This window comes from Periophthalmus magnuspinnatus, chromosome 20, assembly GCF_009829125.3.
Source record: "Periophthalmus magnuspinnatus isolate fPerMag1 chromosome 20, fPerMag1.2.pri, whole genome shotgun sequence".
Taxonomy (NCBI): Eukaryota; Metazoa; Chordata; class Actinopteri; order Gobiiformes; family Gobiidae; genus Periophthalmus; species Periophthalmus magnuspinnatus.
The window spans coordinates 17948705-17973404 of NC_047145.1; the positions used below are offsets into that span (position 1 = coordinate 17948705).

The 24700-nt window shown below is 38.1% G+C and overlaps 3 protein-coding genes across 5 annotated transcripts in view; all 3 read left to right on the forward strand.

Annotated features, from left to right (window-relative positions):
* Positions 1 to 15246, forward strand: part of neto1l (neuropilin (NRP) and tolloid (TLL)-like 1, like) — an 86987-nt gene extending 71741 nt beyond the window's left edge. Inside the window, exons 7-12 of one of the 3 annotated variants that reach the window (XM_033985880.2) lie at positions 883 to 965; positions 1675 to 1820; positions 8889 to 9002; positions 11594 to 12215; positions 12836 to 12910; positions 14687 to 14953. In XM_033985880.2, the coding sequence (XP_033841771.1) occupies positions 883 to 965; positions 1675 to 1820; positions 8889 to 9002; positions 11594 to 12215; positions 12836 to 12896 (1026 nt within the window). In that variant the 3' untranslated portion in view covers positions 12897 to 12910; positions 14687 to 14953. Of the gene's footprint in view, positions 1 to 882; positions 966 to 1674; positions 1821 to 8888; positions 9003 to 11593; positions 12216 to 12835; positions 12911 to 13571; positions 13822 to 14686 lie in introns of those variants that run through there. The other 2 variants (XM_055229956.1, XM_033985881.2) reach the window with 2 other exon arrangements.
* A 143-nt stretch (positions 15247 to 15389) lies between these two features.
* timm21 (translocase of inner mitochondrial membrane 21) lies at positions 15390 to 17259 on the forward strand. The gene is made up of 6 exons (XM_033985882.2): positions 15390 to 15933; positions 16001 to 16063; positions 16510 to 16607; positions 16692 to 16765; positions 16857 to 16962; positions 17044 to 17259. The coding sequence occupies exons 1-6, from the start codon at positions 15621 to 15623 to the stop codon at positions 17134 to 17136; spliced, it is 747 nt and encodes a 248-aa protein (XP_033841773.1). The 5' UTR covers positions 15390 to 15620; the 3' UTR covers positions 17137 to 17259.
* Positions 17260 to 17604: 345 nt separating this feature from the next.
* Positions 17605 to 22135, forward strand: si:dkey-118j18.2 (uncharacterized). The gene is made up of 5 exons (XM_033985883.2): positions 17605 to 17910; positions 18258 to 18330; positions 18411 to 18570; positions 19900 to 19996; positions 21053 to 22135. Exons 2-5 carry the CDS (start codon positions 18311 to 18313, stop codon positions 21226 to 21228), a joined length of 453 nt encoding a protein of 150 aa, XP_033841774.1. The 5' UTR covers positions 17605 to 17910; positions 18258 to 18310; the 3' UTR covers positions 21229 to 22135.
* Positions 22136 to 24700: the final 2565 nt, after the last annotated feature.

Genomic DNA, 24700 nt, shown 5'->3' on the forward strand with positions numbered 1-24700 from the left:
TTTTCATGGTCTGCTCTTTGAAAATACCAGATTATTTGCACTATTTTTTAACCTATCAAATTTTAAATCAGATGTTATGCCCAAACAGTTGCACTCTTCTGTTATAAAGAAGTAATTCCCCCAGATACTTTTTTCTTTCTTACCTTTTTTAACTTATTGCAAAAGAAAAATTCTATTGTGTAGACTGTACAAAAGTTCGAGAGTGAAGACGTTTCACTGCTCATCCTAGTCGTTTCTTCAGTCCTGAGATTCAGTCAGATTGCTGGTGGACACTGCCTTTTATCTGAAAAGAGGAGCTAACTACACTGAAACTAACACACCTATTTGTTTCTGTTTGTTTCTTTTGCTATGGATCACACCTGGACCACTGAGACATAACGCATCTTTTTTTCTTATTGAGTATATTCTGCTTTACTCCATCTGACCTCACCCAGTGTATTGTGTATAAAGGAGGTATTCATAGTACAGTAGAACATTAATGAAGTGTTCAGTGTAGTGGACTATTCAAGAATGTAAACAGGAGACATCGTTTCCAGATGTCTGTTAATGGACTGCAGAGGGTCTGGGAAAGGCAAAATAAAACAGTGATTTTTACTTGAGATGGAAAATGGCGTATGTATAGTTTGTTTGAGGTGTTATGTTAGGTCTATAATAGGTGTTGCTGTATTCTAGCCCTCATTTCACACACATTTGTAGACTTGCCAGACACTCTTTCCATGTTATTCCTTTAAAACACGTCTCCATACAGTGTAGTGGTAATGGGTAAGTCAAGAGAAGACGTAATTTACAACTACTCCCTTCTCTTGATTTGTATTATTTACTGTATGTGTATTAGTGTGCTTTCATGTGGTCAGTAATGTTTTTTTTTTTATATTTTTTCAGATCTACCTTCGTTTCCTGGACTATGAGATGGCTAACTCAAACGAATGCAAGCGTAACTTTGTGGCGGTGTATGATGGAGGCAGGTGGGTCTTTCGTTTTTTTCTTAAAGCAAAATCAACTTCACAGAGCTTTTAACCGTGTTATAGTTGTTTCTCCTTCTCATTTACCCTCTTGACGTTGAATTTGGAGCGTTTCGTGCATGTTTGAGCAATTTTTAATTGCTTATTTTCAAGACGCCATATTGATCATTCGCCGTTTTCACCACCACTGGCCTACATCCACTGTTGTGTACTCCAATTTTATTTTCTTATTCAGTGATATACAGAGGATTTGGCAGAGTCATTTTGATAAAAATTAATAAAAATCCTCTGTTTGCTAGTGTCATCTACAGTGTTTTGTTGTGATGACGTTTACGGTTATTTCTTTTATTAATTAAGTCATTTCAAATGAATATTGAAAGTTTAAATGTGCAAATCATAACATAATTATCCACAAGTGTCATATATTATCACTATACAGCAGATACAAGCACAAACAAGCACAAACAAATCCCAAAATTATACATTAGAATAATTATACATTAGAATAACTCAAACATGCCTCAATCAGTTTAAATACAACTGAGTAAACAAGTGAGTTACTGATGAGAGGAAGCCATTATAACATGGTTAAAGCTCTTAAAAATCAATTGTGCGTTATATGTCTTTAAATTGAATGCCAGATCTGTATTTTGCATCTCCAAATTCCTATAAAACCTGATTCTAACTCACGCTAACGTCTTTCCTGTCTCAGCTCAGTGGAAGACCTCAAGAGTAAGTTCTGCTCCACTGTTGCCAACGACATCATGCTGGTGTCCACTCTGGGGGTCATCCGCATGTGGGCGGACGAGGCCAGTCGAAAGAGCCGATTCCGCATCCTCTTCACCACCTACCAAGAGCGTAAGCCCAACCCCTAACGCCCCGCCCCGGCACTGAATATCCCATAATACTACCCTGTAAGCGTGATCCTTATTGTGGCCCATAAATGCAGGATGCAAGAACATGGGTCAGGTTTATAGCGGCTTGCATCAGATGCCGTTCACTTACAATGTACTGCCAGAGGTTTCCATTTAGTTTTATGGGGATTTTAATAGCTAACACAGTGAATGCGAGCAGCGTCATGCCTCTTGTGGAGCACCGTAATACAGCCAGTGCAGAATGAGAGAGGAGGTATAACATCAATAAGGTCTTTATATTGGTTTGGGGCAAATTGTTCAAGGTTTTACTGGAGATTTTGTAAGACATGTGATGCTATTTACCATAAGCTTTTTGTGTTTGATTTGTAGTTGGGACTTTTTAACCGATATTGCACTTTATTAGACATTAAGATCATGTTTAAACTGTTGCATGGAAGGTATAATAATATTGAGTAAGACGGATAAGATAACAAAACGAGAATGGGTTAAATTGAAGTGAATTGTGTTAATTAAGTTTTTCTTCCTCCCAAACCGTTTTGAGAAATTAGCTTTTCTATCATCCGAAATTTTGTCAATATGTGAATACAGTTTTAAATGAGCAGCAGCTTGAAATAAAACAAAAACAAAACAAATCCATTCTCTGCAAAGATAGCTAATTAAAAATAAAGACGCAGCAATTTTCCAAACAAGCACGTATAGTGATATTCTACAAAAATTATAGGGGAAAAATATATATTCTTCTTCCCAACTTTAACAGTGTCAGCACATTAAGCCTTAAACATTTGCAAAAGTTCACAGGGTACAGACAAAACTGCAGGCGTAACTATTTTAAATGAAAACAGATCACCCTGAACAGGCACAATGTCCTACACAGATCAATTGTATCACATCCTATTCTCAATCAAGCCTCATTCACTGCAGCTCATTGTGCACACTATATTTAGCATCGCAGTGTAATTTAGGCCGCATTCAAATAGACCTTCAATTACACCAGAGCTAATGCTCACCTGTAGAAACAGACCAAACACTACGACGCTGCTGCTGATCGTAAAAAGGCTGTTTCCTTTAGTCACAATGTTTAAGGAAGTAGGTTGAATGAAAACTAAGATTATCCACTACAATTTCGAACTTGCATTTATAGGTTTATTCAAGTAGAAACACAGAGTGGGACTTTTAAAATGCCCAACTTTTGCCTGAACGTGCTCCAACAAAAATAGTTTACGATGGAATTGAGATTTCATGATAATAACATCATTTCGAGATCACTTCAGGTGTTTGTTAGGTAGTTTGTCCGGCAGCCTCACTACTTCCTGTCCAATTGTATATCTGAGTTTTTTGCAGAATCGTGCCAAAATGAATATTTAAAGATAAGGCTGTGGAAAGTGACGATGTTAAATACTACACAAATAAAATTCATTCTTCAGCAGATGCCACTTTTGTGCTTAGAAAGGGAGGTATTTGTGTCTCAAAGCTAATGCTAATGCTAATTTTGAGCATGACAGATGTTAAAATAATTGAAAGTGAAATAATCCACATATTAAAGCAACCAAATATGTTGTAAAAACAGACAGGGGGACCAAAGATTCAGAACTTATTTACAGATAAAGTTATGCAAATGAAGGTTGATGGAGCAGACAGTTGAGAGCGGGGTTGTGTGCAGTAGTCTTCAAGCGGGTAGTAGGCAGCGGGGTCAGAGACGAAGAAATCTGTACTGGTCGTGGAGAGCTGGGTCGGAGACGGAGGCGCGGTGCAGGTTCAGGGAACGTCATCTGGCAAGGAACAAAGATATCTAACTGAGCGCAAAGGGCATGAACTCAAAAACAAGACTGAGCTGAGCAGAGCAGTACCACTGAGGATACGCGGACGATGTAGCGCTGAGTGTCAGGTCCTCGGTCCCTTTGTCCTCTCCAGGTGCAGCTTGATTACAGATTAGTTGCACGCGTGCGTGGGAGGAGCCCGAATCTCCACCCAGCTCCAGGATCTGACACAGAATAGAGGGAAAACAGCACAAAACACAAGGCAGACTGGGATCTTGACAGAGTAGTCTTTACATTAATCAATTTAAATTTTTTATAGGTTGTTTATTTTATATTTTGTGCTTTTAATAACAGTTAGCACTAGCTTTGAGGCACAGTGAGCTAGCTAGCATGCTCCCGTGCACAGAGGCTATTACAGATGTATTGTCTAACATAATACAAATACATTTATCACACTATTGGATGAGAATACTTTTTGAATGAGCATCTTAAATCTCCGTTGGTTCAACATCAGGCTAATTAGCAATTCTATAATGTATGACGACACAATCCTAATAATATTCAACAATTCCCAGACTATATGAACACGTTATATCGTGGCTTAACCCACTTCGTCCCCAGCCTTCAAGTCAGCAGATACTTCCTGATTGCCTTCATTGTTCAAGATAAATCATCTCTCCTCAGTCTAAACCCACAGACCTGCTCCAGTGTTTGCAGAGTCCAGTCTCTTTGGTGGGTCCGTTTTACCATCAGAGCCCGCGGTGTGCTGTTGCCGGGGTAACGGTGCTGCCTAAGTCACTGAGGCGATCCGTGCCAGGCCGTCGTCATAGCGCGGCGGCCGGCTCTGCTCCGGTCGCAGCCTGTCAGTGCTCCACGCTCAGGTGCTCCATAGACTGAATATACAACAGGCCACGACCACATCAGGCTGCTGCGCTATTTCAACTGTCAAAGAATTCAAAAAACGACCCACTTTTCTGACCCCAGCAATTGTGTTTGTATTCTAGGTCATAAGGTAAATTTGTATTGTGGAAAACAGTAACAAAAAAAACACTTGAAAATAACCAAAATGTGTCATACTGTGCTTTAGAGGTTTGACCACTGTATCACCATTGTTAGATTCTCCACTTTTTTAAATGCTGTATGTCTCTCCCCGCTCTTCACCCCATTTCATGCTCCTTACTGTCTTTTCTAAAACAGCCAATACAGCTCAATTATAGTCTTAAAGGTTCTTACATTATCTTGTAAACCAGGCATGTTCAAACTGTGGTCCAGAGGCCAAATGTGGCCCTCAGACCAATTTTTCATGGCCCTCAAGCTTCTAAGTGAGTTGGCCCATATTACCTTAAACAGTACTTTTTATTACTGTATATTTCTGAAAATCTACTTTAACAAATCAATTTATTTATTTATCAAATATTTAACATGTCCCATTGAGGATGTAAGTGTGAATAAAGGTCTAGTGGTTCAGTCTAACTTGTATTAATAACACAGATTTGAAGTATTCACTGTATTCGCGGCCAGTCTATGGCCCTCAATCGGCCCTCAGCTTTGTCAGTGTTTTTATATGTGGCCCTTACTGAGAAACGTTTGGACACTCCTGTTGTAAGCCACGATATAATGCTGTTACCTCCTAAAAACATACCTGGAATTGTGTTTTGTTTCATTCACACATGTTTGAGTAACTCTTTATTTTTAGTCTGTACATCTTCAAAGCTCAAAATGCTCCGTCGCACCTTGTGATGTCACGAAGTGGTTGTTTTAATATTAACAGCAACCTTTTACCTTTTTGTTCAGTAGAGATTGACAATTCCAGAGCTGAAATTATCCAAATGATTCTAGTGAAGGTGTAAGGAGTTTAAAAACACAGTGCAGTACTTCCTGTATTACCTTTACGTGTGAATGAAACGAAACACAACTCCAGATGTTTGTGATGAGGAAACATTATAACAAATCAGAAAATAGTGTAATATGGGGCATTTAAAAAACAACTCCAGGGGCATAGATGTGTAAAATAAATACATAATCCTATACTTTCATGCCAATGTACCTTTAGATACCTTTATAATAATGCAGGTATCTTTGGAGCTGGGACTCGACCCTCCAACCATCCGCTCATTCGCTAGGCCACTACCGCATCTGCCTTGTATTAGCGTCTCTTTTTTATCCAAATTATGCAGAGATTAAGTTGAGTGCAGTTTACAGGCAGAGCAAATCCTCCTGGTATTACTTGTATTTGATGATGCATGACTACTATGACAACCAGATCACACAGCGTCTTACAAGGTGCTTCTTTTGATTCCCTTTCTTTTTTTCCTTACTTCCTGTTCCTGTTCAGCTTTTGTGTGTGTGTGTGTGTACGTATGCGACCACATGAGCCGAGTCCTCTCAAACTGCTGTAAAGATGTTTGGGAACACTCTCTACCTCAGTGAAACCTCCGCAGCTGTGCACATGTCTCTAAAAGCCACCGGGCCCAATGGGTAGTCACAGCTGCTGAGGACATGAAAAGACTTAAAGGGTCTGCAGAAGCACTCATTGTGGAAAACGCCCCATAAAAGACGCAGGTGTAGTCTGCACCTGTAGCTCCATGAACCTGTAGGATTCAGAAGTAAATAATTTTAGACAGTTGAATAAATCGACTTAAAATGGGGAGATTCACTCACATCTTCATTAAAGTGTTGAAAAAGTGTGTAATCTGGATCCTAGGTAAAAGGATTCCCATTATAGGTGACATTTTGAGCACTTTTTAGCATTTTATTTCGTTAATTACCATGGCAACGGTGTTCATTTTTCACCATTTTGTAATGTGCAACCACTAACTGCATTTGGACTAGTTTCGGGGTTAAACCTGTTATGTAAATGAGTAGTACTTCCGGATTATTATGTCGATATATCCATGTAGTACTTGTATAATATTTGGCGTACTGTCCTTCTAATCCTTTCCAATCCTATTCTGCAAATTGCGGGGGGCGCCCTCCCGAGACCAATTTTGGGAGTGCAGTCTCAGTCCATTTAGAGTTATTTCTGTTCTCGTGATGCTTGTTTTTTCACCCAGCCACACAAAAGCCACTTCTGTAGTCTCTTGTTCGTTTAAAAATTCATGAACCTCCTGTTGCTGCTGGCATTTTACAGCCAAATCCCCCTCGTACCCATCAACTACTCATTTAAGAGTTAATTACGCCTCTACTGGCTGCTGGAGGCGGCTCTGTTTGACCAAAAGGACACATCTCACCACAAAATGTCTTTAAATGAATTTGAAAGCAGATTACTGGGAATCGCATGCTTAAAATGGTCTTTACCCTGTGGTGTGCAGTGTAGAACTAATGGAAGAGATTGGCGCCCCCCTGTGGCTCCTGCCGTGTAAGGACAATGATTATTACAAGTAAATGGACACACGTGGAGAAGTGATATCTGTGAGTTACTGCCAACAGCACGCATGTTTATGGTGTACAGAGAAAACAAATAAATATAAGTTTATCATGAGGTAATTCCTTGGGATGAATGTAATTACTCACAAACAGCAGAAGGTATTAAATATACATAACTGTGAAAAGTGTATTTGCAAAATAATTGGAGTTGGGTGGGTTGGATAAAGGAGGACTGGTATCATGTTTCATAAAGGTAAAATGAAAACAGTGACATGAAATCAGCTGTCAGCATTTAATAGAATTTTATATGTTTGCAAATGTTTTTTTGTAGTTTTAGTAGAAGTAGCAGCAGCAGCAGTAGTAGTAGTAGTAGTAGTAGTAGTAGTAGTAGTAGTAGTAGCAGGAGCACTAGTAGTAGTAGTAGTCGTAGTAGTAGTTGTAGTCATAGTAGTAGCAGCAGTAGTAGCAGCAGTAGTAGTAGTAGTAGTAGTAGTCATAGTAGTAGTTGTAGTTGTAGTAGCAGTAGCAGCAGTAGTAGCAGTAGTACTAGTAGTATTTGTAGCAGCAGTACTAGTAGTAGTAGCAGTAGCAGTAGTAGCAGCAGCAGAAGTAGTATTTGTAGCAGCAGCAGCAGTAGTAGCAGTAGTAGTAGTAGTAGTAGTACTAGTAGCAGCAGCAACAGTAGTAGTAGTAGTAGTAGTAACACAACAGTCCCTCTGTCATACTGCTGGTTGTGCATGACATTGTGTTTTAGCACACACTATAATGTTATGGAGACAGAGCAGAGAACATGTGTAGTAGTAGTAGTAGTAGTAGTAGTAGTAGTAGTAGTAGTAGTAGTAGTAGTAGTAGTAGTAGTAGTAGTAGTAGTAGTAGTAGTAGTAGTAGTAGTAGTAGTAGTAGTAGTAGTAGTAGTAGCAGCAGTAGCAGCAGCAGCAGCAGTAGTAGTAGTAGTAGTAGTAGTAGTAACACAACAGTCCCTCTGTCATGCTGCCTCTGGTTGTGCGTGACATTGTGTTTTAGCACACACTATAATGTTATGGAGACAGAGCAGAGAACATGTGCTGACAGGTCGTTCATCACATGCAGAGTCACCGTCTATAACGAGTAATGTGTTATAATCCGAGTGTGTAACATAGACTTTATACACCAATGACTACACGCTGTAAAGACAACGCCTGTAATGAATAACTTTTATCACACCCACTTGCTCCATAATCGATAAAACAGTCACATTGATTTGCAACAGTTTCCTGCTTTAGTTACTCCGCCGACAAAGTATATCAAAACTAAGTCAATTAATTTTTACAATGCAGAAATATTATTGTGTGATTGGCTCTCGAGGAAAATGAATTGGCCAATCAGACGACATGTGCATTAGTGCTATTGGTAGTTAAAGGGAAGGGCACCTTGCATTTAAATGATGGGGCCATAACACTGGGAGCATATAGCATTACACAGCTACGACTTTACAGCAACTCCACATACTGTAAAGGAGAAACCATTATTATATCTTAGAGGACAAACGCCTCACCTTTAATCTATGTATTTCATCTGTTTTAGTTTGTTGGGTTATAAATAAACACTACTGTAATGTATAAATGAACTGGATTTGGCCACACAGAAATATTCAAATCCACAAGTTGTCTTTGCAAATTTGGAGAGAGAAAGATGAGGATGAAAATTCATGAAGAACAGATGGGTTCAGGGGGATCAGGGCAGATCTGAGAAACATCCAGACAGATTTACTTCTGGCAAAATTGGCACAAAGCAACTCGTGGTCATCTCATCTGTGACTGCCATGCTAATTCTGAGCATAATCTCACTATGGGGGATCAGCGCACGGAGACATTTGTTCTTAATATTCCATATAAGTGAGACGCGTGTTAGTAACTCGCTAACTGTTTTTATTATTTGTTATTTCGCAGCTCCTTGTGATGCCGATGCCTTCTTCTGTCACAGTAACATGTGCATAAACAACACTCTGGTGTGTAACGGGATGCAGAACTGCGTCTACCCCTGGGATGAGAACCAATGTAAAGGTAAAACACTATAATCTGTGTCATTTCTGTTGGTCAAATGTAAATTATAGCCCAAATATAAGCATCATAATTGTAGTAAACCGTTTCAGAACCACGGACAGCGACCATGAGTTTTCTATCCACAAGTCTTGTATCTTTTCTCTTTACTATGAAAAAATAAAACAATGTTATATTTCTATTTTCTGAGTGAGCTAATCAAATATTATATCAAAATTAGTTGGATAATAGTACTTTTGTGTGTTTATTCCATGTCATTTCTGTAGGTTAAATGTAAGTTATAGCCCAAATATAAGCATCCAAATTGTACTAAACTGTTTCAGCACCATGGAGAGCGACCATGAGTTTTTCCACTTTATATGTCTTTTTTCTTTACTATGAAAAACAAAACAATGTTGTATTTCTATTCTCCGAGTGCGCTAATCAAATATTATATCAAAATTGGCTGGATAATCGCACTTTTGTATGTTTATTTTATCATTTGCGTCTAGATAAACAATATTAAGACAGGATATCAACATAATTCCTTGGGTCTTATTGAATTATGTGGAAAAATAATGACGTTGTTACTCAAATACAAACTAGGATATTGTTTAAAAAGAGGCTGTTTTATTTCAGTTTCTCAGTGGGTTGTTTCATAGATTCATTTAAGTAAGATTTAATTAACATGACATGATAACAGATTTCACAGTTGAACACTTCTCTTCATATGTCAAAGCAAACTGCAGCTATAAATGCTAAGACATGAGCTGGTGTTCTACTTTGCAGTACTTGTGTGTATTCTTTGCCTCTGGAGAAGCGGAATATTCTCCTGCTTTGTGTTGCTGCCAGTCTCTTGTGCACAGCTCCTAAAGCCTCTGGATCCATACATCGATCCTCTTGTGTTTGCTGCGCATCTTCATAATTTATCTGCTCGTCTCACTTCAGATTTCAGTGACGTATGCTTCTGTCCAATACTCCCCGAGATGCGTGTGGGCTCAGGGGGGATCAGGCGGCCCTATATCGCTCATTAATTACTTTGCTGCAGCCTGACCTTTCGCCATCCATCACTATATTTCAACTACATAACTTAAGATCCATTCTGCGGCTCCTCTGGGGCTGTTGGATTAGACCTCAAACGTCAATACATGCAGTGGGGTTTTAATGATGTTGTCCGGCATAGTAAGCAATTAGGACATGTCACTTATTTAAGGTGACAGTGAGGATACTTGTTTTTTTCAAGATGTATATGAAAGTGTTTTTTGGCTGAGACTTGGCAATGTGGAAAGTGAGCCTAGCCTTTCCAAGCTATTATACTAATAACATTTAAACTATTTAGGGGTTACTTTTAAAATTAGAATTCAACTAGTATGAAAAACTGCTGGCTGTCTTGCTGTGTATTTATTTATTTATTTTTATTTTTTATTATTATATTTTTTTGTTTGTTTGTTTCTTTCTTTCTTTTTTAATTAATGTATTTTGTTTTTATTATTATTATTATTATTATTATTATTATTATTATTATTATTATTATTATTATTGTTGTTGTTGTTATTAATATTATTATTATTATTTATTTATTTATTTTTATGTATTTTTTTTTACAGTTGTATAAAAAATTTAATATTTTCTTGTGTTCCTGAAAACATTTCCTACACTATAATTATTTTTTGGCTTTTTTGCTATCTGACTTTTTTGCTATTTGACCCTATTTCTGAACTTAATCCAGCTTAATAATGTTTTATGATTTCTGTGCTCAGTAGAGAGTTAGTCTTACAACTAACTGTGGTCTCAACACTTGAAAGTTGCAAATATCTAGACTAATATAACACTACAATTGAAACTTCAAACTAAGAATACGTTATCGTGTTTTAAGTGGTTGGTTTCTCAACACGTTACTCTCCTCTTGTAAAGCACACAGACAAATGAAGTCTCATTAGTGACAAATGTCAGGTTTGATCCCCTCTTTCTGTGTTCTTGAATGTAATCTGTGTGTGACAAAGGCTCTGTTCATCTGTGCAGGGCTCACTCATGCAATATTCAAATGCCACACCATGTCACGTCTAATGGATATTAAACGGGACAAATGTAACGGCTGTGAGTCCTACATGAAGAGGTCCATCTGTCAAAACGATTCAACATAAGAACAATAAATCCTTAGATGACAGGGTTTTTAATAGGCTCCACACTCCAGAGCTTATAGTTTGAAAAGAGGTGAAGAGCAGGTATGTGAGAGTGTGTGGAAAAGGCTGTCAAAATATGTGATGAAATGAAAAAGGACATTTGAGCGTGAAGTGAAAGGAACAGAACAGATATGAGATAGTGGCACAGCAGAAAAATAAGTTGGAGAGGCCAAACTGAACATACGCAGAGGAGGGGGATGGGTGATGTGTGAGCACCTCCGGACCCATCTTCAGATCTCAAACCAGGATATTGCCCATGAGGATAAAATGGAGGATTAGACTATCGCGCTTGTTTCAGTTAAAGTGAAACTTGTAGAATTGATCATAAAACCCAAACCCTGCTGCGTGGTGAGTACTAGCCACAGAAGAGGTCTAAGACAATCATAAAGCAAATAAAAACATATTTTAACTGTTGTAACTATGTTTTAACAGAGAAAAGAAAAGCCAACATCCTGGACAACCTGAACAACACAAATGGCACCATCATCGGGGTGACCTGCTGCATCGTGCTCCTCCTCCTCATCGTGTCCGTCATCGTGCAGATCAAACAGCCTCGTAAGAAGTACATTTTGCGCCGTGAGGACTTCGACCCCACCCTTTTTCAGGAGGTGTTTGAGCCGCCCCACTACGAGCTGTGCACTTTACGCTCCACCACCTCGGCCGCAGCAGCCTCCGCAGACCTGGTGGACCTGGCCGAGGACTTTGAGAACTACCACGCCCTGAGAAGAGCCTCCTCCAGGTGTGTCCACGATCACCACTGCGGCTCCTCCTCCAACCCGGGATCAGCGCATTTCTCCCAGTTGTCCCTGAGCGGCAGAGGCAGCAGAGGGAACCTAAGTACCCGAGAGGCGACCACTCTGCTAACGGACCTCCCGCAGGCCCCCATGTCAGTGCGCCCCCTGTTGCCCAGTACGGGGAACCGCAGAAGCATCCTGGTCATGAAGCACAGCTACTCGCAGGAGGCAGCGGACAATGGCTGCGACCTGGACGACGACATGGAGGAAGTGCCCACCACCAGCCACCGGCTCTCACGCCACGAGAAGGCCGTGCAGCGGTCAGTATCTTTAGATTTCTGATCAAACAAGAGCAAACATAGGCTTTACTTTGTGGATTACATTTTATGTTTTTCTCCCATTTTAGCTTTTATTCATAATTTAAAATTATAACAAGCTTCTTTTTGCTTTACTTACCATTAATTACTAAATAATTAAAGGGCTAAAATATACTTATTTTGCCCCTCTGTCATGCACTTTGTTGAACACGTCCAGCACTTCATCTGCTACAGTTTTATAGGAAATTGATTTTACATGTAGCCTACATATGCACTAAGGTTTTAAATAAAATATGTCATATTCAGTGTAACACTGAGCATAAAGGGCTTGAATTAGGGCTTTTCAAAAAATTAAAACTGCAGTATTTTGGTATGGTATTTTATAAAATAAAGTACTTTAAGCTGCACCTTGATCTTTGAAATTTGATAGTTGTTTACTTAAAGTTATGGCAAGTTCTTTGGAGATACTTGCATGTAGTTTGTATCAGTGTTCTTGATGATGTCTGCATGCAAGACTCATCACTGTTTTTAGAATTGCATTTATGAGATTTTTGCTGTTAGGAAGCACATTATCTATGCAAAACAAGAGTTTGATATTAAACAAAAGAGCCGTGACATTGCAGGTTCTGCCTCATTGGCTCTTTGAGCAAACATGAATCAGAGTACAACACAACTAGGGTCTAGGAGACAATCTCAAGGTAAGCCCCCTTACCCAACAGTCCACATGTCTATCTGTCGTTGTATATAGTCATTATTTGCCCAGTTTATTTGTTTCTTTTTCTTTTCTTTTTTTTTTTTTCTTTTTTTTTTTAACCAAGATGGGTCTCTTGCTTGCAGCCATCTTGTTTTAGCAGGTTTTGTTATTAGAAGTGTATGCTCTAGTTTGCCCTATGTCTTCATAGTTCTGGGGACATACTGCATACTGTCTATGTATATTTATGTATTTGTGAGCATGGACCTTTTCATTTGACCGTCTGGTTATGTAACCTCTAACAAAACAGTGAGATACTGTAAACAATTCCAGAATATAGTGCATTATAAAAATGTGCAATGTTCTTGTGAGTTGCAGATCTTGACTCTTATCTCAAGTATTGCATGACTCTGTGCCATATAAGTTTGTGTTATAAACCGTAGTGTTCATGTAGTTCATGTTGTGTAACATTTTATGTGTTTGCCCCAACTTTTTAAAAAAGAACATTAGGTGCAAGTATATGACATATCACTCAAATGGGAATCCGCCATGCTGCTGTGTGCTGGGGCCGCCACATGAAGTGCTACTATGTGTTCTTAATGTTCTAATGCTGTGTTGTGTCTGTCTGCTTATGCTCTATGTTGTGTTGCATTGTCTCCATCATGTAGACTTCTTGAGAATAGTGCTATCCTGGATCAGTACGAACGGGCCTCACTGAAATATGAGAAAGCGGAGCGTGGATTCACACCAGCATGATGCTGATGAGGGAGACACTGAGCACTGGATATCAGTATGAACTAAAATGAAGGGACTATGGTCACTGCTGCTACTCTGCTCTGGGGAACAATTTAAAAGCAGCAGATTTAGATGAAGAAATGGACCTTTGAACTGTCTTAAATTCATTCAAATTAGTGTTATCACAACTCATCTCCGAGCATGCAATTTGGAAAAAACATCAGTATTATTTCATCTGTTGTCATGATTTTATTTAAACTTTTTCTTTTTTTAAGATTATTTATTCGTAAAACAGTAGGAGTTAGGCAGAGCAATTTAAATTGAAGAGTGACTGGTTTAGAGTTATGGATTATGCATGTTTCATTTATCCCCCATCACTAGATTTCATTTGGTCACAGTGCACGTTATTTCATGGCACAATCCTTAGGTTAGACCAGTCTCCATCTTAAAATCATTTTTTTCCCTAAAGCCTCTTCATTCTGACAAACATGATCATGTAAAGCTGTTGTTCCCTTCTCCCTTTGTTGAAGCTTGAGATCTTTGTAACAGACTTTCATAGGGCTAAACTTTGAAGTTATTCCGGTGAAATTTCAGGGCTGATTTTATTAATGCTTTGTAAAATGAATAATACAATAAAGCTTCACTTTACTTTACTTTGTTTGTTCCTCATTTATGTCCCATGTTGTTCTCTTTTGTTTTTATGTATATGTTCTGTAAGGTCCAGAAATGTCATATTATACAGTAGGCTATTTGAAGTTTAACAGAACAATATGTCTAAATATAATACCATTTAGTAATTATACATTGTTTTCCCCTATAGGAGTAAAAATCCATATTAACATGGACTATTTTGCTGTATTGTTTTGTCTCTTGTCTTTAGTTTGGGTTCAGCCTACCTTTTGGGACAGTGGTATACATAAAAACATAACAAATCATTCTCAAGTTGAAAATTGTAAAATTGTACAAATGAATGTTGGTCCATTCAGAAATGTAAAGTGTGACCACCATGTATCATTTTAAAAATAATAGTATTTTTATTTTTCTGCAGATACTTCAGACAGGTGCAACATTCCTCTGCTTCTTGCCAAGTCTGACTGCACTCGGAGCTAAACCTTTTCTCTCTTTGTGCATCTTGAATGAACTTTTCCTCTGTAGAGAATGTGTGCAATGACTTGTTTCAGTGGGACTGCAGAGATGCATAACTGTGAATGGCTTCAGGAGTGATGAGCCATGGGACAATGATTATTTAGATGTGGGACAAAGAAATTTACAATACCTTTAATGTAGACGATAAGAAATTATCAGGTTTTTGAAATACATTTTACTATCATGAATAGCATAAATGATCACATTTCTATTATTATTTTTATTATGACATGAGATATTAACACAACACTGTTGTGGAGATTGATGGTACTGTCAATGATTAAGGGTTTTTATTCTGTTTCAGCTACTAACCTTTTGTTAGCCATTTGTTTATCAGTTACTTTTTCTGGTCCCTATCTCTTTGCATTGTGGTGCTTCTAGTTCTTTGCATAATGATTTGATATCACATTAAGAAATGCTGGACCGAATGTTGTTTTTTTTTAATAAAAAAGAATGTTTATGGATTAGTGTGCTTTTTGTTCTTTTAAACCATATGGTACGGCATAGTTTTAGTCTGAGAAGGTATAAAAAACATTGCTTCAGAATTCATACTACATTTCCCATAATGCCTCTCTCTATAACGTAGATGCGTCGGCGACGTACGTGCTCTACGTAACTTCACCAAAAACATGCTACTGCTCCTGTGTTAGGGTCAACTGACTTTTTCATTTATTTAGCTGCTCTTTTCTGTATGTTGATGCGTTTTATTACCAGTAATTACAATATGATACGTCAAAATATTTCTAAAACATCGTGAGGCTTATTTGCTTAACGGTTGTTGCTGCAGAGCTAACAACAAAAGCTAGTAAGGATCAAGCTCCTTGGCAAAAGCTGCCATGGCTTATGCACGGATATTTAAAGCACTTAGTCATAATTTACCACAAACAGCGTCTCGGTATATGATAAAGTCTTGTAAACTTGGACACGTTCGCTTCATCGGTCACACGGACAGAGTCTTTTCTACTTCACGATCTCCCTTTGAAAGAACTCACTCGGACCTCTGCACCGTGAGTTTCATTCACAGCATAAAATGGAGAGGGATTTCTGTCGACTGCACCAAGACAAATAAAAGTAGTCCTGAGGAGAGTAGAGGGAAGTCTGTCTCCAGATTTCAAGGTGGGAGTCCCCAGGCTTCAGCTGCACAGAAAGGTAAAGCTGCACAATGAGCCTAATGCTTTTAACGCACTGATTTGGTCTAAACACGTCTCTGTTACAGTCAAAGATGCAGGCAGAGATTTCACCTATTTGATTGTTGTACTGATTGGACTTGGAGTGACAGGTAACTACACACAACTCATATGTTGTCTTGTTATATATCTGACCAATCTGACCATATATCTTTTAAAAACAATGACACGTTCATATCAGATCTGCATTGTGAATTTGCCATTTATGCAGCCTGTTCACTGTTATGCACATAACCATAGTCTCAGTCACTTATTGTACATTTATAACCTAATAGCTTTTGACTCTAATTGGGCTGTGTTTTATCACATTTAATTCTTTATATACCCCATTATATAGTATACAATTCTATTCAAAGTGTATCTTAACACTGACATTTCTTCATTGTGAGCTAGTAGAGTTTATTTTCTCTTTTATAACTGTAGTTAATATGCCACATTATATAGACTCACCTTACACACCAATGTGACCTGTTATTATTCTCATCATATGTGTTTTTTTGTTTTGTTTTTTAACATCTGTATGACTTTATCTTTTCAGGTGGACTTCTCTATGTGCTTTTCCAGGAGCTTTTCTCTTCCTCCAGTCCAAATAAGGTTTATGGTAAAGCTTTCAACTTAGTCAAGTCAAACCCAGAGGTGAGTGTAGCTTTTAGTGTAACTTCCGAATGGACCAAAACAAAATGATTTGGAATACCGGTAGTTTTTTTTTCCTTTTTCAAGGTAATTGGTGCATTTGGGGAACCAATCAAGTGCTATGGTGAAACTACTCGTCGTGGTAGAAGACAGCATGTCAGGTGAGAAATATATGTTCCCTCTGTTGTATCACATCTTTGCTACACACAAAATGATTTGCTTTAAGCAGCTTTTTTTTTTTTTTTACTTTAGTCATTTGGAGTTTCTCAAGGATGGACTCAAGCATTTGAGGCTCAAGTTTTACATTGAAGGTTCAGAGCCAGGAATTAAAGGAACAGTCCATTCAGAATCGAAAGAGGTAGTTTACTGATATTCATTGAAAAATTAAAACAAAAGTGTTATGTTTGGAGAAATTTACCATCACATGCTTTTTTGACAGAATCCTGAGACTGGGAGGTACGAGTTTCGGTACATTTTTGTGGAAGTAGACACTTATCCACGAAGAACCATCATTGTGGAAGATAATCGGTAGAAGCCTTACGCTAAAACGCAACTGTGAAAATAAGGAAAGTGAATTTATAAAACCAATTTATGTATGTAATGCAAACACAAATACAAGTGCATTGTTGAATTAATAAAAGTCATTTGCTTGCAATTTGTTTTTGTTTTTTTATTTCACAACATATGTATTTTACAAGTTGTTGTTATTATTAAATACAATTGAAAAGCTTAAATTAGCTTTTACAGTGAAATGTGTTTTTACAGTATAGTCGCCACTAGAGGGAGCCATAGTAGTACTAGTAACAGCTCTCCTTTTCAATAAAGCAAAAAAAAAAAAAAAAAAGCCCAAAGCGATGTTTAGCCTGCATAATATACTATTTTTGTTTATATCAAATTTACGTATGAGTTTCGTATCTATGACCAGTTCATAATCCCAAAGGGGGCGTTACCGGGCGGTGAGTTACGTCGCACGTTGAAGGCAGCGCTTGAGAGCCCCGCCCCCTGAGCCAAAGAAAAGGCACAGGTCTGCTAAAAATGAGCTAGTGCTACATCTGTGGAACTATTTCCGTTTTTTTGCGATGATTTTTCTAATTTATTAACGAGCAATATCCTAATGTGTTGCTCTTGTGTGTTATCCATCTGAAGTCCATTTAAAAGGCTCTGTGGCTCGTGTTTAGCCGTAGCTAGCTAACTCACTAGCTAAAGCAGCATCTGTTTTTGTTGTGGCCTGTTTCTGCGAGGCTGCACTCAAAAGCTGCTCTCAAAACTCAAAGAGATGGAACACTGTACAAGCTGAACGGACAAAGTAAGTGGCTTCACGAGTTTATCTGTTGTGACTGTTGTGTAAAAGTTTATTCTGTCGTTTACTGATTTACAATGGCAATATATTATTATTAGATATAGCTAGATTATCATTATACCAAAACAAAGCAACTAGAAAAGTGGAACTTTGCTTTAAAAATAGAAGAAAAGCGCAAAAAAAAAAAAAAAAAAGATGAGAACATATTCCTCATTTGCACTCTGTCACACACACCTAGTGCTATGTCTCTGTCTGTCTTTATATTTAAATTTTCTTAAGATTACAAGCTGAAACTGGGCTTTAACAATAACTTTGGATTGTAATATTTATCTGATCTTATTGTTTTGTAACAGATGATTAATTAAGGCCCAGTGAATTGTTCAGCTGAGAGGTTTCTGAACTCACTATGGAGCTGTACTGGTACATGTAAGTACCCAATTGGGTCTATGTAAACCATTTCCATCTTTAGAATCTATATTGACTTTGTTCTCCTGTCTTTTTTTCAGAGTTGTGGTCGTATTCATCATCATCAAGATCTTTTTCTATGTTTGCTGGTACCGGTCCACCCAAAGGCAGCTGGCAGCCTACCTGAGAACTCCTCACAATGCTCAGATTGTCATTGTGGGAGGAAGAGCATACCTAAATCAGATGTGTGAAAGACGGAGTGTAAGTGTCAACCCACATTGAGGGAAAAAGTACTTTTAGATACTGACGGAAATGTGTGTGTCACCATTTCTAACCACAAAAGTGGTTTTATATCATTCAGATAAGGATGCCTGTACATTACAATTTAAGCACATGATCTGAAAACGTAGAACAGAAAATGCAGAACTAGTGAGAGTCGTTAGATGAAGCCTGCAGTGTGTTTTATCAAAGAAGTTGTTTACTCAGTCAAAAGGTCATGTGGTTAGAGTCACTTGAGCACAGAGGAGGCAGGCCTGGTTTAGTGCTATGTTTATGTGTGTGGGTGTGTGTATCCTGTAGACTGCTGTTCTATGTTATTTTATTACTAAACCCATAGGGGAACTGGTAAAAGCAACTCTCAAATTAAATGATCAAGCAAGCAGGCTTTATTTTTGCTCTGTTATCAGTACAAATAAGAGCAGCACTGCATAGGATTCCTGCATGACTCCATAAGATAGAAAGTTGAAATTAAACTTAGAAAACATTTTTAAAACAGATCAGTTTTATGTCATTCTGTGGAATGTTTGAATGTTAAGAGCATTTCCTAGGAGTCAAGCAGGTGGCAGAGCCTTCACCAGAAATGTTAAGTCAGATCTGTGCACAGACAAGCCAGTAAGGGATTTTAATGCTATATAAATGATTTATATTTCATGTTCCCTCATATTTTACTTGCCCGATGGAGTTGGAAAAACAAAGAGCAGATATAAATTGATGCCAGTATCCATTTTATTTGATTATCTGCGATGTTGTATCAAGAATCAAATTTTTTCCCTAGTGTTGAAATTGCATGTGTATGGTGACTCTAATGCCTGACTGCTCCATTCATAATCACTCTAGAGTGAGAAATGGAAATAAATATTTAGCTTTAGATTCTTATAAAAACTAGTAGCACTATTTCTTGTATTTCCTGTGCCCGTGCGCGATTTGTCCTATCCCAGATGCTGTACAACTGCTGTCTCTAGTGTATTGCATTCCCAGTTAAGGTTTTAATGGAATGTGCAGCAGGGAGGCCCAGCGGGCATGTTTAACCTTCCTGAAAGTGCTTTGGAGAGACGCCAGGACGAGTCGAGCCTCGAGTTTGGAGAAATCAAACAAACTGGAAAAATACCTGATGTATTATGTCTGTAGTAGAGCGCAGTTTGGGAGTTCGACTCTGCCACTGTAAATCACACACATTTCTTTAGGGGATGTAATATTTGTCGCTTCTCTAGTATTAGGCTTGTAATAAGGATATGAATGCTGACCAAATCTTTGATAATGCACATTGAACTACTCACAGTGCAAGTCTAATGCTTTGTGTGTCTGTTTCAGGAGGACTTGTCTGTAGAAGAGGCCTCTTCAGCTCTGCCCACTGCTCCCTCCTTCTCACACCTGGACATGCCACCTCCATATGATGCTGTTTCTAATGGTAACACTCCCTTAGTTCTGTGTTGTGCAAATATCACTGTAGACCAGATTTGGGCAAGTTCTTTTAACCCAGCACCCTGCATGTTTTTAGTAATAAATATGGTTTAGTGCTGGATTACAGTAGCCTATAATTTAGGGATCCATTTTTACTGATTGTGATACTGTAGCTTTAAACATCTACTGGCACCTGATATCAGCTGATACCAGTGCAGAGACTGAAAACAGCATTTATTTACTTTAAGCAAAAAAAAAGAAAAAAAAAGCCAAATGTGTTATGTAACGGTTATTTACTCATACAAGTAACTACAGTATAAATAAAAATTCAGACATTACTTTCTGGGCTGAGTGCAACCAGTAAATGGTCTCATTACATTGATATACATGTCCAACCAGGATATCGACTGAACCGATATTTGGAAACCAATATCTGATCCACCAAATGTTTTGGTATCGCTGCTGATATCTGATACCAATATTGGATTGGTCCATCTGCAATAATTTACAGAAATTTTCTTATGAGCAGTTGTTAGATTAGATTACATTAATTCATTTGAAACGGGATGGATTTTCACAAAACACAAAAGTAAACATGAGTAGAATTAGCCAAGAGGCAATTTCTCGTCTCGAACTTGTGACACTATTGATCTTGTCGGTCCGGCCCTACACTCCACGCCCGTGTTTGAATATGGCCCTCAGCGAAAAAAATAATTACCCACTCCTGCTGTAGACAATAGCATTCAAATGTACAGTTGGTATATGAACTGTAGCTTATTTGAACACTTTGCATATCGCTGCGTAACACTTGCTTACACACAGCACACTTCTGTTTGAATGTCAAGGATACACATAAAAAGTTTCAAATGACTAGTGAGATAACGTCCGCCTACAGCCAAAACAGCTTCATCTGACCTTTAAGTCAGTGACAGAATCACAAGCTCACTTTGATGCAAATTTAGGGTTGTGGCCAAAACAAGGTTTGCTTTCAGAATTTCATGCCACTGCACCAAGAGTGTCTCCTTTGTTGTAAATTATGTGTATGGTCTACTGGTTCTTTCAGAGGAAGAGCTGAAGCCCCCTCCATACAGCGAGTGCACCCGCAGTGACAGTGCAGCAGCAAGCAGAGAAGGAGGCAGCTCTATAAACATCACAGAAGCCCCTCCTCCTTATACCCCGTCTCCACCAAGACATGCCCCCCCAGCACCTGCACCTGCACTGCCAGAGAACCAGGGCTAGTCCTATACCTCTCTGATACGTCCTAATACCAATTTGCCTTTCCGCAGACTACTTTTGGGTTATTGACACACAAATCTGTAGTTTAGTGAGTGTGTGTGTGTGTGTGTGTGTTTTTTTTGATACTTCTTCATAAGGTGCAATGAGGACAATATGTGATGTCATCATTGTACCCTGCTCATGCCATAAAGCTGAGGCCATCGAAGCTGCCCTCAAGCTATGGCTCTAAAACCCCTTAACGCCATGGTCAATCAGTCATAAAAATATTGTATCCATAAGCGTTTCTACTTGTTACAATCCAGTCTGTACGTATGCAGTACAATACTTTAATTTGACAGAAAGATTATTTCTGTTGTCAACCTGTTTTGTAAAGGCAAGGCAAGGTATTTCAATCAAATGGGGTTGACTTTTTTTAAGAGACTCAAGTGCCTTTTTATCACTAGCTGAAAGTGGGTCACAATGACACTGATGATAAAGGGAACGCAGCTTCTATCAGCTTCGTCGTAGTACAAATGCACTGTTTTCTCCTAGTCCATACAAACTGAGATTTTTCATGTTTGGTGTTTGTTGTAGATATTCTAGTTTTTGCTTTAACATGTGCGTTTTTTACATGTGACTGTATTTCACGTAGCAACAGTGATGCGAAACTACACAATACATTTCACGATACATTTCACAAATCAAACTCCAGTCCGCAATTTTTTGTCCATTTAAAAAGATGCAAGTTTCATCATTCACCCAAACCAAAAAGACACCTCGATTTTAAATACTTTCATTTCATATCATAATTCCGAAATCTCTGACAGACATTCCTGCCTGATTTTGTATGAAAAAAAAAAAAATGTATAAAAGTTTGTTACTGTTCCTGTTGTTGTGTTACCTGCAAAATAATTACAATATACTTTTCTAAATTACAGAGCTGTCATTACTTTATTCACCACTAGAGGGAGGTGTTGTACAATGTATAACTTTAATCTCGCCTTAACCCAGCTTCACCTGTTTTTAGTAAGAGTTGTGAGGGGCTCTGTCAAGTAAGATTGATGCTGTTCTCTCTCTATCCAGATGGAAGCTAATGAAAACACCATTGACTTTTGCGGTAAGGTTTTTTTCTTTAACTTCAGATAGAAAACTGTATTGGGCCTGATCAAGATCAATTGAACAGCCTCTTGTGGAATGCACAGGGAAGATGAGAGTTTGAAAATGTTTCTCATCTTTCATCGGGTCTTCTTCTGACGCATACAAATATAGAGATCAGACGCAGATAATTTTTAAAAATGAAATGAAGTCAGAGTGCAAAAAATCAAGCCACTTCCTGAAAACTAAGGATTATGATGCATTTGTTGGTCTGTTTTTTGTACAGGTTTTACACATTATCAGTTGTATGTTTTAGATTTTATACAGTATAAAACTCACTAAAATGCAAATAAGAGATACAATATTTCTTTTTTTTTAATACCACCATCCTCTTGTTAAGCATTTCACCATTTACCTGATTCATAATAGTTGTTCATTAAACTTGTAGCTGACTGATTCATTTAGATTAATCAATAATTGTTTGTTTTGAACCAAATTTCAGTTACACCAAGAGCAATAAAGTCAGTGGTGGAAGGTAACAAAGTATAAGTAGCAAAGTACTGAACTTGGGTACATTTTTTGTATCTGTACTCTACCTAAGTTCATTTTACAGTGGATACTTTTTACTTTTACTTCACTACATTTGACAGCAGGCATGTGTACTTTCTACTTAATTACATTTTTACTGAAAAGCACTTAGGACTTTTCATATAATTTGAGGGATTGTTTTTATTTTTGTGGTAACATCCTGACAAAAGTTTTCGAGTTCAAGCTTCAACTTTGAACAAACAAAAATAAATACGCAAAATTCATGAGAAAAATTAAGAAATGGATTCGTATTGCTGCTGTTGACCAAAATCTGTATATCTTTTTACTAAATATCATTCGATTTAACATCAAATTAACAACACTTGTGTAAAATACTATTAGTTTTTACTCTTAAAGTACTTTTTGAACGGTTATTTCAATACTTTTTTCATATGTTATTTTGACTTGAGTAACTTTTTCCTCTGTATCTGTACCTTTACTGCTTCATCCACCACTTAACAAAATACAGCTGCAATTAGGAAATCAGGTTGTTAACTCAAGATAGGCTCTATTTAAGTTTTTTGTTAATTAAATGTAATTACCCTAGTGTTTTTCCAGCTTTCTGCGTTGCCTCTATCCCAACTTTTTTGAGAGATGCTGCCGCTGACTCCTCTTCAAACTGTAGTGTCTTCTGTTGACGTGATATACGTTATACAATTTCTCTTATTAAAAACAAAAGATATGGCTTTTAATAGAGTTTTAATCAGAGCCACTTAAGAAAAAATCTACTCCAAAGTCAAATAAGCTCTCCAAACCACCCGCTTTTAGGTCACTGTGACTGTAGACCTCTTGATTAAAAACACCCAAACGATTGGATCTTGATTTGATTAGCTCTAAACCCCAAGAAAAGACTATGCCTTCCCTCAGTGCCAAATAAAATAAAACAAATCCATAAGTATCATGTCAGGATGGCGCTCATTGATTGATTCACAAATGTCAGCGCGCACAACATGGTCAGAAAAGCTCCTTGTTTGTCACCCCTGCGTTTCCCAGAGCCTTGAGTAATTGATGTTTCGGACGAGAACATTTGCATTTCAGAAAAGTGCCACAGCGATCCATCTTGCAAAACGTTTTAATCATTACATCTCGGCATAAACAGCTGGATAATGGATACTGAGCAGACTTCAAGGATAATACAAGCCCGCCCCCTATTACCCAGGTCCTCAAGGCCGCGGGGAAATGGGATATACAGGACTAAATTAGCAGCAGTGTCTGGATGTAAAACACACTGCTGTTTCAAAGGCGGCCACAATGCGCACATATACTGTAGGTGCTCAAAGTATCAAGTTCCATGTGTTTTAAAGGGGAGGTGTATGTCAGCAGAGGGGGAACACCACACCTTTAAATTCAGCCACAAAGCACATTCCTGTTGGGGGTGAGGATGGATAAGGTGTCGCCAAACGCCTGAGATTGATTTTCTACCTCAGAGCATTTCATAAGATCATATATTCAGTTATGACAAAGTTTAAGAGGGACTCGAGTCTCAGAAGATTTTTGTTCCATATAGAGTTGTCAAAAAAAATTATGGATCTGCTCAGATATCAAACCTGCATAGCTGTTTGATTAGGTCAATACTTAAAGGGCCCATGTTGTGCCATTTTCTGATCTATGTTAGAATGTTTAACACTTGCATATTCAGGCTGAGTTCTTCTCTCTAACAGAAAACACTCCGTTCCACCTTGTGATGTCATCATGTGGTAATACAGGAAGTCCTCCACTGTGTTTTAAACTGTATACACCTTCACTAGAATCAGCTGGGTAATTTCAGTCCCAATCTCTACCTGTTAACTAGCTGACATCACAGGGTGGAACA

Excerpts from the sequence above, each read along its gene's own strand:
- timm21 (XM_033985882.2), top strand. The coding sequence starts at position 15,621 with ATGGCTTATGCACGGATATTTAAAGCACTTAGTCATAATTTACCACAA. Across the intron at positions 16,766-16,856 it reads GGTAGAAGACAGCATGTCAG|TCATTTGGAGTTTCTCAAGG; the intron begins GTGAGAAATATA and ends TTTTTACTTTAG. Across the intron at positions 16,963-17,043 it reads TCCATTCAGAATCGAAAGAG|AATCCTGAGACTGGGAGGTA; the intron begins GTAGTTTACTGA and ends CTTTTTTGACAG.
- si:dkey-118j18.2 (XM_033985883.2), top strand. The coding sequence starts at position 18,311 with ATGGAGCTGTACTGGTACAT. Across the intron at positions 18,331-18,410 it reads ATGGAGCTGTACTGGTACAT|AGTTGTGGTCGTATTCATCA; the intron begins GTAAGTACCCAA and ends TCTTTTTTTCAG. Across the intron at positions 19,997-21,052 it reads ATATGATGCTGTTTCTAATG|AGGAAGAGCTGAAGCCCCCT; the intron begins GTAACACTCCCT and ends TGGTTCTTTCAG.